General features: G+C 44.7%; 1 protein-coding gene across 1 annotated transcript in view; it reads right to left on the bottom strand.

The window, feature by feature from the left end:
- The window catches only part of hmga2 (high mobility group AT-hook 2), a 172,222-nt gene that overhangs the window by 14,796 nt on the left and 144,364 nt on the right, over nt 1-13,062 (bottom strand). Inside the window, exon 4 of the mRNA XM_038780850.1 lies at nt 9,515-9,547. Coding sequence (XP_038636778.1) covers nt 9,515-9,547 — 33 coding nt within the window. The remainder of the gene's footprint in view (nt 1-9,514; nt 9,548-13,062) is intronic.

Here is a 13,062-nt window from a genome sequence, read left to right on the forward strand (position 1 = left end):
TACTTTTGAAGTGTGGTCGCTGTTCTAATGTATAAAACACAGCAGCGAATTTGTGCACAGCAAGCTTCCACAACAGCACCAATCCTCAGCAGATAATCGGTGTTTATTAAAGGATAAAATTGGCCTCGACACTGGAACAAACTCCACTGCACTTCCTTCTGAGAATACTTTTACACGATCCCGAGCAGGCAGGTGGGCTCGTGGACGACTGGCTCGCTGCACTGACGTGTCAGCCAGGATTGTATGCTCAAGCCTGTGGAATGGAGGCACTGACTGAGTGACAGACTGTTCAGTTAACCAGCACTCCCTTTAAGCTGTGTCTACTTAGTCGGCAACTTTAAACACAGCACCAAGGTAGTTTCACCTCACGGTGATGCCAATGGCTGGATAGTAAACAGTATTCAAGCTTCTCATTGTGCTGGAAGCTCGTAAGCAGCAGGTCGAAAACCCAAACAACAGGTCTGGTGCAGCAAGGTAAACACCATCTCAAGCAGTGGTGGGTTCCAAACTAACACTGTTTCTCTTGCACAGTTTGGAATACCACGTGACAGCAACTAGGTCAAGCTCTGCAATAAGGAGCTGAAAAGAGACTTCGAGAAGCCGGTGAACATCTGTCACCATTACTTGCAGCAAGACTGCAGGGTGACTTGACATCACGTTAGTCACGAAACAAGTTTAAAAAAAAAAAATTTAGAGGACCCAATTCGTTTTTTCCAATTAATGGTCAATTTAATGTGCGCAATCCGCCTCACCTGCACGTCTTTGGGTTGAGGGGGAGACCCACGCAAACACGGGGAGAATGTGCAAACTCCACACGGACAGTGACCCAGAGCCGGGATCGAACCTGGGACCTCTGCGTCGTGAGGCAGCAGGGCTAATCCATGGCGTCACTGTGCTGCCCAGTCACTAAACAAGTTGACCACCTGAGCCAATGTAAGCGACAGAAAACTCATTTCCCTGATCAGGCCAACAAGACTTTGACAAACATTGGGTTTGATTTTGAAGTTTTGAGGTGACCAGTCAGCACAGAGCAGTTGGGGCCCTCAGCCGTACCCACCAAAGTGATGCCTGTGATTTCCAGGCATTGGCCTGGGTCGAGTCAAGCCAGCAAATGACAGGTGCCGAGAGGTTGGCCAATATCAGGCTGCCACAGCTGGCATCAGGGTACGGGTGGCCAGGTCCTAAAGTGGAGGATCCCAATGCATTAGCAACCCAGATTATTTTTGTTTGGACTGGAGGAGCTGACGTGGTTGTCCAAGTCCTTCAAGAAAACGATCAAAGCCATCCTCTTTGCGAAGGACGGAATACACATATCGCATGCTCCCACTATTTCCAATCTAACTTGGTTATAGAGAATTTTTACAGAGAATTTACAGTGCAGAAGGAGGCCATTCGGCCCATCGAGTCTGCACCGGCTCTTGGAAAGAGCACCCTACCCAAGGTTAACACCTCGCCCTATCCCCATAACCCAGTAACCCCACCCAACACTAAGGGCAATTTTGGACACTAAGGGCAATTTATCATGGCCAATCCACCTAACCTGCACATCTTTGGACTGTGGGAGGAAACCGGAGCACCCGGAGGAAACCCACGCGCACACGGGGAGGATGTGCAGACTCCACACAGACAGTGACCCAAGCCGGAATTGAACCTGGGACCCTGGAGCTGTGAAGCGATTGTGCTACCCACAATGCTATCTGGATCATAGAGCTACCACGTGCATATTAAAATGGCCCAACAAACTGGATCAGGCAGGTCCTTTGTGCATTCAGCCATCGACCTAAAGACGTGTAGGTTAGGTGGATTGGCCATGATAAATTGCCCTTAGTGACCAAATAAGGGTGAGGAGGGGTTATTGGGTTACGGGGATAGGGTGGAAGTGAGGGCTTAAGTGGGTTGGTGCAGGCGCGATGGGCCGAATGGCCTCCTTCTGCCCTGTATGTTGTATGACCCGATCCCCCCCTCTCCCACCTGAAATGGTGTCGAACAACAGGCTGCTACGGCAACAGACACGGTTTTGAAGCTTTTAGCACCAGGTGAAACAGGTTAAAATCAACCACACCGTTTCCCACTGCCAGTCTACTCATTAGTGTCTTTGTTTAATCCCAGTTCTTCTGACACGTTGATTCATGACAGCTGGCTATGGGACTGAAAACTGTTGGAATTCACTGTCTTAAAGTAATTCAAATGAATACAAATGTCAGTTCCGTGAAGTAAACTGGAACAATTCTTCACAAAAATAGAACAGATTGGCAAATAATTAATGAAAGTGAAGGTTCAGGATCGCTAAATAGTCCATGAAAGCCACAAACGCCCCTTTGAGATTTGGTTATTTTTAGGCCCTCAATCGAGGAAATTAATTGATTATATTCTCTCGGGATGAATTTGAACAAAGATCACATCATATTAATTGCTCAAGACGTGTATAAAGCTATTCTGTGCACCACCACAATGCCATTTCCCTCAAATGCAGTTTTTGAATTGAATTAATGCGAGCATTGGGACTAGAACGTGCTAATGTAGGAATTGCGGCTTCCAGGTACAGCTCTTTTGAGTGCACTGGAAAAGGAGGGAGGAAGTGCTGAAGAGGGCTAGGGTATTTACCCGCCAGAAATCTCCTGGAACCTTCCAGCCATCATTTTTACTCGGGCTTCTGGAGAGACAGCTAAGGGGTCTGCCCGAAGTCAGCAAGCCATTTTTTGGAACATGCAGATTGAGGATCCAACGTCTATTTTAACTCGGAGTTTCCATTTTGACACCGTATTTCTGCATGGATTCTTTATGTATAAATCATGGAAAGTTCCAAAGAATTCTGATTCACTTCCTTCCCTGTTTTCTCTTGGTTATATTTTGACAGGGAGCATTAATGACATATTTGGGTAAAACTGATTGGGGGCAGTTGCCAAAGCAGGCAGTGCGAGGGAGCTAGATAAGTGCACACAGTTGGATCAGCATATGTAGGAAATGCAAGGGTTATCTCAGGGCGGGGGGGGGGGGGGGGTGGCACAGTGGTTAGCACTGCTGCCTCATGGCGCCAGGGACCCGGGTTCAATTCCAGCCTCGGGTGACTGTGTGGAGTTTGTACGTTCTCCCCGTGTCTGCGTGGGTTTCTTCCCCCCACAGTCCAAAGATTAGGTGGGGTTACGGGGATAGGGCAGGGGAATGGGCCTAGCTAGGGTGCTCTTTCAGAGGGTCGGTGCAGGTTTGATGGGCCGAATGGCTGCCTTCTTCACTGTTGGAATTCTATGGTTCTATGATAATGCACCTCCCTCACCTCTGGGCTCAATGACATCTCTTACCAGGCTTGTTAAATGGTGGCAACAGCAGGCACATTGGAAACAGAAACACAAAGAGAGACAGGAAAACACAAATTAAACGCAATTATGTTTGGTACATGCACCCTCCCTTGAGAATAGATGGTCTCCTTCTCATCACATGGCTGTGACCTTTGTTAAAAACAAATACTATCCAATCTTTTGCTTTGACATGTGGACTTTCAGTCAAACCTGTCCAATGGCAAGTTAACTACACCCCAACCAATGCATGAAAACTGATCAAATAATCACCAGTCTGCAGCCTCAACTACCCCCATCAACGGTACTTCTCCAGACTAGACTGACCATCTTATCAACTTCTAAAACCTCAAGCATGAACCTCATTGAATAATTAAAACATTGCATTAAAAGCTAGTGTGCTAGAATTAAAAAAAAATTACTGACAAAGGCGCAACTGATGAGGTATAGCTGATGAATTGAAAAGGAATAGAATAGAGGCAAAAACTGATTTTGCAGGATCTAAGAGAATCTATGAAGGTCTAATTTAGCTTTCGCATTCAATATTGGGGTGGTTTTGGAATAGGCTATTCTTATCCATTGCAGGAATTTTTCTGAACAATTTGCCAAACGCAACACAGATCGTCACGTGACCACTCGTAACTCGTTATGACCAACGGATAAAGTCATTCACCTGTCATTTCTGGCTGCTCCTATTCAAAGTCCTTGCACTGCGGGGCAAAACTCCACGTGTTTCAAAGAAGCATTGGCAAGTGAAATATAAACCTCACCACTCATACCTCCCAAAATAGTCTTCAACATTCCCCAGAAAGCACAACTCGGCCTTCCTTTGGCTCCAGTAAAACACGGCATGACTCACCCAGGACAAAGTGGGGATGACTGTTTCTGATGACTCCCCAGTGACCCCTACTGGAAGGTGTGTGTGTGTGTGTCTGGAGGGCATGGACAGAAATTGTACTTGGTTAAGAGTGACTCCTCTGGTCAAACATCCCATTTACTCTCTCTTTCTCAGAAGTCTCCTTTGCTACCACAGGACATTGGACAAAAATACACCTACCTTGAAAACCATCACACTCATTGACATGATATTTAACATACAAGGCACAATATTAATTAATTATCTAATCCAATAATCCCAAAATCAACAGCATCACCAGGTCACAATTATCCATTAGTCTTTATGGCGCACAATTAAGATTATCATTGAAAATGTAAGGATCCTTCCTGATGATTTCCTTATTTCTCATTTCGGTATATTTTGCCGTCATCATTTTGATCCATAGATGCTTAATGGACATGTATCTTTACATCAAGCGGAAGAATGAGGAATTTAAAGTTACAACATCCTGCAAGCTTTGGAAAGCAGAACTCAGACTTTGTGGCACCCGAGAGATGGGGTGGGATTTGGTTCGATTGGTTGGCTGCTGGGAAATGAATTGGCCAAAAGGGCGTAAATTGCCTGATAAAAGGTGGTGATTAGATCCTGCCTGAGGTTAACGATTTCCAGAGAACCAAGGAAAGCAATGTCGGGTCCCTGGGCACTAAAGGGAAAGGACCCTCTCTCTCTCTCTCTCTCTCTCTCTCTCTCTCTCTCTCGCGTTTTCTCCAGGAAAGCTGCCGTTTTTCTGAAACTGCAGAGACCTGATTGAATCTACAGTGAAAACCTCGGACTGCAAGCCTGGATTGAAGCAAGATGTTCCAGAAATAACCACCTGAAACAAAGACTCTTATCTTTTACTTTCATTATCATCTTGTACACCCCTCTCCTCCCCTGTGTTTGTCTGTCTTGTATATAATTGTGTTTAAAGTTTCAAACCTAGTGACTGGAATTATTGGGTGGCCAAGGGCCAAAGACCTCGGGTATTTTTCGAAGAATTACTGGTTAACTCAATTGTGTTGCGACTCCAGATCAAGGAGGGGGGGGGGGGGGGGGGGGGGTTTAATCCTGCACAGGACAGGTAAGGTCAATCAAGTTACTCAGCTGTCATTGTCGCTGCCAGGTGCCATATTTGAACCTGTTATTCTGAGCAGGAGGCAAGGGTACCAGTCCAGGACTGGCAGGGTCCTCATAAGGTCTTGATGACAGCGTCAAGTTGCCACTGCAATGTTCACTGGGAGGCCTGAGGGAGAAACAGCAGCGAGCCTTCGGGGCCAGCAGAGGCCCAAAAAGGGCAAGTAGAACTTGTCTTTAAAATAGCCTTGTGGGGGCCATGAGCAGCTAGCGTGCTCCTCGGGGCCCCAAAGCGAAACCCCTCGACCCCCCCCTGCCATAATATTGCACATCCACTCACAGGGAACACCTGAGGCATTTTGACAGCTGATCCCGTGCACGTAACCGCTTGCCGTGTAGCTTCCTGGCCATGGGAATGTTGTTTTTTAGTACAGTTCTGTGTACTTCAAATAGGTCTGCTTTGTTATCAGGGCTTTTAATTTAAGGGGCTTTGGGATTTTAAAAAAGTGCTACATCATACAGGTCACCAGTTTGAAAAGAAATTAGCTACATTTATAGCAATGAAAATGGAAAATCCGAGAATTATAATTTTATTCCGCCTGTAGGTATAAAAGCACCTATTAGTCAATCCTCCCTTCTCATTGCCGACTTTAATGAGTTTGAATTTAACCGCTTTGGGGTCTGTTTAGCAGCACACAGTGCTGTATGTTTGAAAGAAAACTGGAAACAACGAAGTTACAAATTCAGGCCACAAATACGTGCATTGGACAGGAGGCATGGGGAGGCTGATACACACAGTTATATAGAGAGGTGCTGTGTTTCTACAAGCCTATTATCAGCAGTGGCCGCTGACCTTGCTTAAATGTACAGACATCATATTTATGCAGGAAAAATTTATTCATGTGGTGACATGCGACAACCAATTATTGTTTGTCAAAACTAACACTTCTGCACATTCTCAAGGCCCCCACACATCTGCAACAATAAAATACAATAAAAATAATCTACAAAAAGCAAAGTTCTGTTATCACTGTTAGAAGGGTCGAGAATCAGAGGGGACGGATCTGAGATGATTTCCAAAAGAGCTAAAGGCAACAGGAGGGAAGACGGTTTGTCGCGGAGGACATGGAGTCAATGGGCCAAATGGCCTCCTGCTAGCTGCAATCATTCCATGAATACGGGATTTTATCATGTCAGTAATAATCATTTAAAAAACCTTCAAATTTAAGTAACTTCTATGTGTGTGTGTGTGCAAATGAAAACATTCATGGAAACAGTTCACCTACTCGTATATCAGTTTCCAGCCACTTTGTGCAGGGAAGGAAGAAAAATAGGGCAAAAGCACAGAAAACCCAAGTACCATCTAAATGTAAAGTACGCTGAGGATTTGGAACCACGACCCGTCTACATAATCTCTTGGAATCTAATAAATGAGCAAAGTCTCGGCAATATTAAGCGTACACCTAGACGTTTTGCTGCTGTCAAATGAGAACATTGATCACTTTTCTAGTGCGCAAACCCAGTACATACATGAATGAACTTGCATATTAGGTTGGCAGGCATGGTATAAGTAAGTAGCCATGGTTAGGGTCTTTCCATAACCTGAAGATAGATGTCCTCTCGTTGGTTAAAAACAGAAACGGAACCAAGGTGGTACTTAATGCATTTAAGCTCTGTGGGGAGTCACAAGATTGTTCAGTCTGGAGAAGATTTAGTGGAGATGCTAGTCACAATTTTTAAAGAGTAAACAAATCGAGTCGCAATCTGTTCAAGATTTCAACAAACTCCAGCCAGGAGCATGGAAAATCTATGGCAATACTGGAGGCTGTTCGGCCGATCAGTTTGGTGCTGCTTTCCCCCCCAAAAATGCTGCCCACTCCCACTTTCCAGCTCTTGATCGGCAGTCCTGTAGTTACAACACTTCAAATTTCATATCCAAGTGTTTAGAAAAATTTCAATGAGCGTTTCTGTGTCTTCCAATCTTTTAGGCTTTGACGTTGAGGCAATCCCAACCCTCCATGATACTATTTCTCCTCAGCCGTACTCTAATTTACTACGAGAAGCAGGTTCTCACAAGGCACTCTCACTGGGCCCCACATAATTCTGTGGTTTCAAGCTTATTCTGCTTCCAACATGTTAGATTTATAAGATGCAAAAGTGTGTGGGGAACCAGACAATGTGGGAAAATTGGATACATTTTTCAAAGGGACCGAGAGACATTAGTATTTGGGGCTTGTCAGATGGAATACAAAGTCTTTTTTGACCTTGTACGTAAATAAATGGTTTTTTGGCGCACTTTTGATATTTGACCAGTCACTCTGACTCACTAATGGACCCTGGGGAGCAGCAAATCTGCCACCGGGGGCTCATAATTCTTCCGATTTAATTCAGATAGCTCTGCAAGCCAGTGCCCAAATGAGTTGAGTTGATCTCTGCTCGTCAAGCAGGGGAAGGATTACTAGTGCTGTGGAAAAGAGTATTCCTACAGGGAGTGAACACGCACTCTGTATAGCAGGAACAGAAAATCTATTCTGTGGAGACGTGGTTTGGAGACTCTTGGATGAGGCGATGGGATTTCCATCTGTCAAGTTGACTGAACAAAATTCACAAAGAATCAGAACTGAAGATGCACCCCGAACTGTTTAGCTGGTGAAATCAGATATCTGCTTCAGTGCCATATATCATAGAATCCCTACAGTACAGAGGAAGGTCATTTGACACGAGTCTGCACCAATCTTCCGAAACAGCACCCTAACTAGGCCCCCTCCCCCGCCTTATCCTCGTAATGCTACAGAACGTTTTGGACACTAAGGGGCAATTTAGCATGGCCAATCCACCTGGCCTGCACATCTTTGGACTGTGGGAGGAAACCAAAGCATCCGGAGGAAACCCACGCAGACACTGGGGGAGAATGCGCAAACTCCACACGGCCACCCAAGGCCAGAATCAAAACCGGGTCCCTGGTGCTGTGAGGCAGCAGTGTTGACCTAGGTAGGAACGACAGTCCAGGATCTCCTCTACTGAATACTGCCCCCAGACCCTGGCTAGGAACTGCATGTGTGACTCCCCGCTTATGAACGAGGTCAGGAGTCACTGTGAGGGACTCAGTAATTCAACAATTTGTTCGTAGAAGAGCAACAGTACCCTTTGGAATGTGGATGGGGAGGATGGCAAAAGAAGCAATATTATTTCACCAAGTGGGCAGCACGGTGGCGCAGTGGGTTAGCCCTGCTGCCTCACGGCGCCGAGGTCCCAGGTTCGATCCCGGCTCTGGGTCACTGTCCGTGTGGAGTTTGCACATTCTCCCCGTGTCTGCGGGGGTTTTGCCCCCACAACCCAAAGATGTGCAGGGTAGGTGGATTGGCCATGCCAAATTGCCCCTCAATTGGAAAAAAATGAATTGGGTACTCTAAATTAAAAAAAAAAAATTATTTCACCAAGTGTATGAAATAACCCCTTTGAAACAAAAATCGTATACATGCTTCCTGATATTACTAATAGTTAATAATGGGAAAGAATGTCCCATTTAAACAGAAGAGAGGAGTCCTCAGTATGGAAGACAAATGCTAAGAGTCTATAGGGGGTTAACCGGAATTGCTGTTGCTGTAATATCTCCCATTGCTTATAGCCAAGAAATTGTAGTAATGCTGATGCTTTGAAATTAATGCAGACATTATGCTGCTCACGTCCTGTGTGTTTCCGATTTTGATTCTCAACCAAACACTGTTTCTTTAGAATCTGGACGTGTTGGCTTCAGTTTCCTGACTTTTCAGTCATTCGGATTATCATCACTACACTGGCAAGAAGACGGACCTGAGACATTTCTAATTGTGGATCAGCTCTCTTTCCAGTTACTAAAGTCTTCCTATGTAAGAAAAAGGTAAGCAGAAGTAAAAAGGCCATGTGTACTTAACCTCCAGAAACCCCAAAGTCTACTACAAGATCAGAAGTTTTTAAACTGATCCAGGCTGCCACATGGTAAAGACATCTGTTAGGATACAGTAAAGGAAACAGATGGAAAAGGAAGAGATTCCTCAGAATGTAGTGCAAGATTTACATTATCCTCCATGAACTTCCATGTAGTCCCCATGTTTGTACAATTTATCACTATTTCCTCAGATAGCTGAGATTAGGAAGCCCACATGAGCTCATGTCCTTATTAGCTCCAATGTTGAAAGCAGTCCAGGCTCTCAGCCTCCCTATTCTCGATATCTGTTCGCCTCACCCCTTTATTCTAAAGTGTTCAGACTAAAATAAAAGTCCACACTACCTGAGCAGGCTTCTTCTGGACCTCTTGCTGCGGCTGGAAAAACAAAACAAACTACAGTTAGATTCCATCAAGTATTCATGTTGTCTTTCACACTCCTGAGCTGTAAGCATAGCTGCAAGCACAACATAACGCGGAGCACCTTTCACTTGATTTTTTTTTTTGCACAGTAAAATACAGCGTCTTTCCCTTTCAAAAACACTTTCCTCCAAACCTCGCATCCCTTGCTAGCCTGTAAGCAAACACCTGCATATCTCTGAATCCCTTCAAACCAGAAGAAATGTTATGCGAAAAGGGAAAAGGCACAGTCTGAATTCATTTGACTTCCATGGCTAAAAGAAACACTCTTGAGGGAACTGCCAGCTCACTGACTTTATTTTTCATGAATTAGGTCGTGACAGTTCAATGAGAGGGAAAAAGACAATGTCTGAATCAAGGCCAGCGCTGGCTCCGAGCCCAGTATGTGTCAAAGTAAATTTACCAGCTGCTCTCCAAAAAGCACTCAATCCTCCCATAATCTCAACGACGGGACCATTGATGACTGAAGAGACAGAAAAAAGGCGGGGGCAGGGGACTAGCTATTGCTTATTCCCAGCCCTTCTCACCCCAGCATCTAAACTGCTGGCCAGGCCCTGCTGTCTGATTTTTTTTTTATGAATGGCTTCAGGAAAACAGATTGAGTGCGATATATTTCTAATTGTCATTCATGAAAAAAGGCAGGATTTACACATTGCTCAGAAACCTGGTAACAATTGAAGTCGCAGACCTTATTAACAAGTGCCTCAGGTTGTAGTCAGAGTTACTGGCTCCTTGGGTTCTTCCGAAAGATTTAACCCTTGAAAACTTAAGTTTCCCTGCATCAAAAGGAACAGGACTTGTGCAGACAACCCCCCAGCCTGTGGTCATTTTGCATTGTTAAAATATATTGCTTAATGCCGTGCGAGACCACCAAAATGCACATTGTACTAATTTATACTGAAAACAAAGAAATGCTATGCTTGATATTGTTTGAACAGTGCAGTCATATCACAGACAGGGCAAGCACAGAGGGTGAAATACAACACCACACAGTGATAGTTGTATTGTTGCTTCAATGAAATCGAGGCAAAGTCTTGGAAGCTCTTCAAATCATACTTAACAGAAAAGGAATTTTCAGTCAGTACAAAATGACCTCAAGGCCAAACCCTGTGTCGTTAGCCTTTCTTTAAAATGCCGCGTGTTTTGTTCTCGACGCTCTCCAACTTTTACTATTCCAACAAATCGGCAAGAAAACCTCCCAGGTCCCCAGACCTGGAACCACCAACAGTATAACAAGTGGTGGTTGTACAGCCCAGGGCTGTCTTTTGTGAATTGCTTGGCATCCCACTGGAGTAGCCGCTGGGTTCACTAGGTTTTCAGTCCATTGTGTGAATGAGCCTCCACGTATTCTAGACTTGAAATGAGACACCTTTTTAATTCAATGGAATCTTGAATTAAAATGCTCGATTTAAGTAAGGGGAGAAAAAAAAACTTCAGAAAAAATATACTGGAAGCAACAGATTGGAGAATTCCATTATGTTGCGATAGACAAAAGCACTGCCTGTTAAACCATTCCAACCTTTTGTGTGTTACCCACATGTAGTGCAGCGCTTTAACCAAATGACTGGTAAGTACAATAGAATACAGTGCAATCAACATTGCCTCATTATTCCCTCCACATAAACGTTTTTGGTGGTGTTGGCTTTTGACGGGTTAAGACAGTGGCAGAATTTCCTGCTCTTCTGTGCAAATAGGTTCATTAACATACACCTGTACAAGCAAAAAGGAGTGAGCATCTCACCTGTGCAGCACTTCTGCAGAACCCTGCTGGAATATCAACCTATATTGAGCACTGAAGCCCTGGTGTGAGTAAAGAGAAGACTCTTTCACCACACAATGTCCCAATGTGTTTTACAGCTAATGAGCTACATTTGATGTGATGTCACTGTTGTAGTGTAGGAAACAGGGGAGTCAAGTTGCATGTAGCAATGTCTTGCAAACAGCAACATGACCAGATAATCTATTTGGGATCTTAGCCGGGATTTCCAATGCCCCCTCCAGAGGGGTTCCCCCTGGCTGATGTGGCCACCGGTGATATCTTCCAGACCCGCCGAAGTCTATGGACTCGCCCAGTCCCGCCGTCAGGGTATCAGGAAGCACTCCCATGCTCTTCTTCAAAATAGTGTCAGACGGCCTTTGACACATGCTTGAGGTGACAGACGTCTCCTCCACAGGGTAGTATAGTCTGTCAGTACTGCACCGGAGTGTCAGCATAGATTTTAGTGCCCACGTCTCTGGTGTGGGACTTGAACCCACAATGTTCTGACTCAGAGGCAGGAGTTCGACCTAAACCACTGCTCACACAGGGATGAAATCCATAACTTTTTGATCCCTGAGGAAAGCTACTGCCAACTAAGCGATGAAGATGTCTTTTCACAGTGTTTGAACTTTTAATAGATGATCCCATTCAAAAAGTTATATTTTTGAATAACTAAACAATTGCATGTGCAAACTCTTTCCGAACAGTTCAACATTACGCAGTTTCCTTCCAATCTTCACTCACCAATGCTGCACCCCACTGCAGCCATTAGGAACTCGCCTGTCTGATTGTTATCTCTGACGAGGAAACAAAGACAACGCCTTCACTTGACACCTCGCTGCTTGGCGCAACTCAAATTAGTTGCACGGCATGAGATCTTAAACATGCATTCCATCTGACTCTTACGGCACCGGGTGTTAGTCTAAGTTATCGCTGCCGCCATGCTGCTCATCCTTAGTCCAGGTGTTCCTCTGAGCACTGTTGTATCACAAATACGTTACTTGTAAGCATGCCAGCTATGACAGCCAGCAGTGGTAACATTTGCCAGGAATGTATTTTTGTGCACCCATCCCTCCCCACCTGCCGAGTTCCTCCCTCCTCTCCCTCTATCTTCCTTAAATGATCAAGATGTGGAGATGCCGGCGTTGGACTGGGGTGAGCACAGTAAGAAGTCTTACAACACCAGGTTAAAGTCCAACAGGTTTGTTTCAAACACCGAGCTTTCGGAGCACTGCTCCTTCCTCAGGTGAATGAATGATCAAGTATTGGAGCTTTACACTGGGGCTGTTATTTTGAACCACTAGCACAGTGGCATTTAAATGTTGCATATTTTACAAGTCTGCACATAAGAAATAGAGTTCCTGTTATCAAATTGAAAACTCCCCTGGCCATGAAAGATACAAAGAACACTTTAACAGCTGCTTGCAAATCAAAATAATGGCAATTTTCATCCTGACTCCATCTAAGTCAAACTCCACTGTCCAAAGTACAAAGTAGGAATTTAATCAATGCAAAACCTCTGGAAATTATGTCTTCCTTAATCTTTGGAATTGATTTTAGAATGTAAATGCATTACAGCACCTACTGCACACCTACCCCACACAGGCAGAAATAGATGTTATCCCTTTGCAAAGTCATGAGAAGGTGCCGTCTAAAGCAACGTTTTGTGGTGACAGATTTTAAATTGACCAGCTTCCTCAGTATGGATCCGAAA

Source organism: Scyliorhinus canicula, chromosome 20 (genome assembly GCF_902713615.1).
Source record: "Scyliorhinus canicula chromosome 20, sScyCan1.1, whole genome shotgun sequence".
NCBI lineage: Eukaryota > Metazoa > Chordata > Chondrichthyes > Carcharhiniformes > Scyliorhinidae > Scyliorhinus > Scyliorhinus canicula.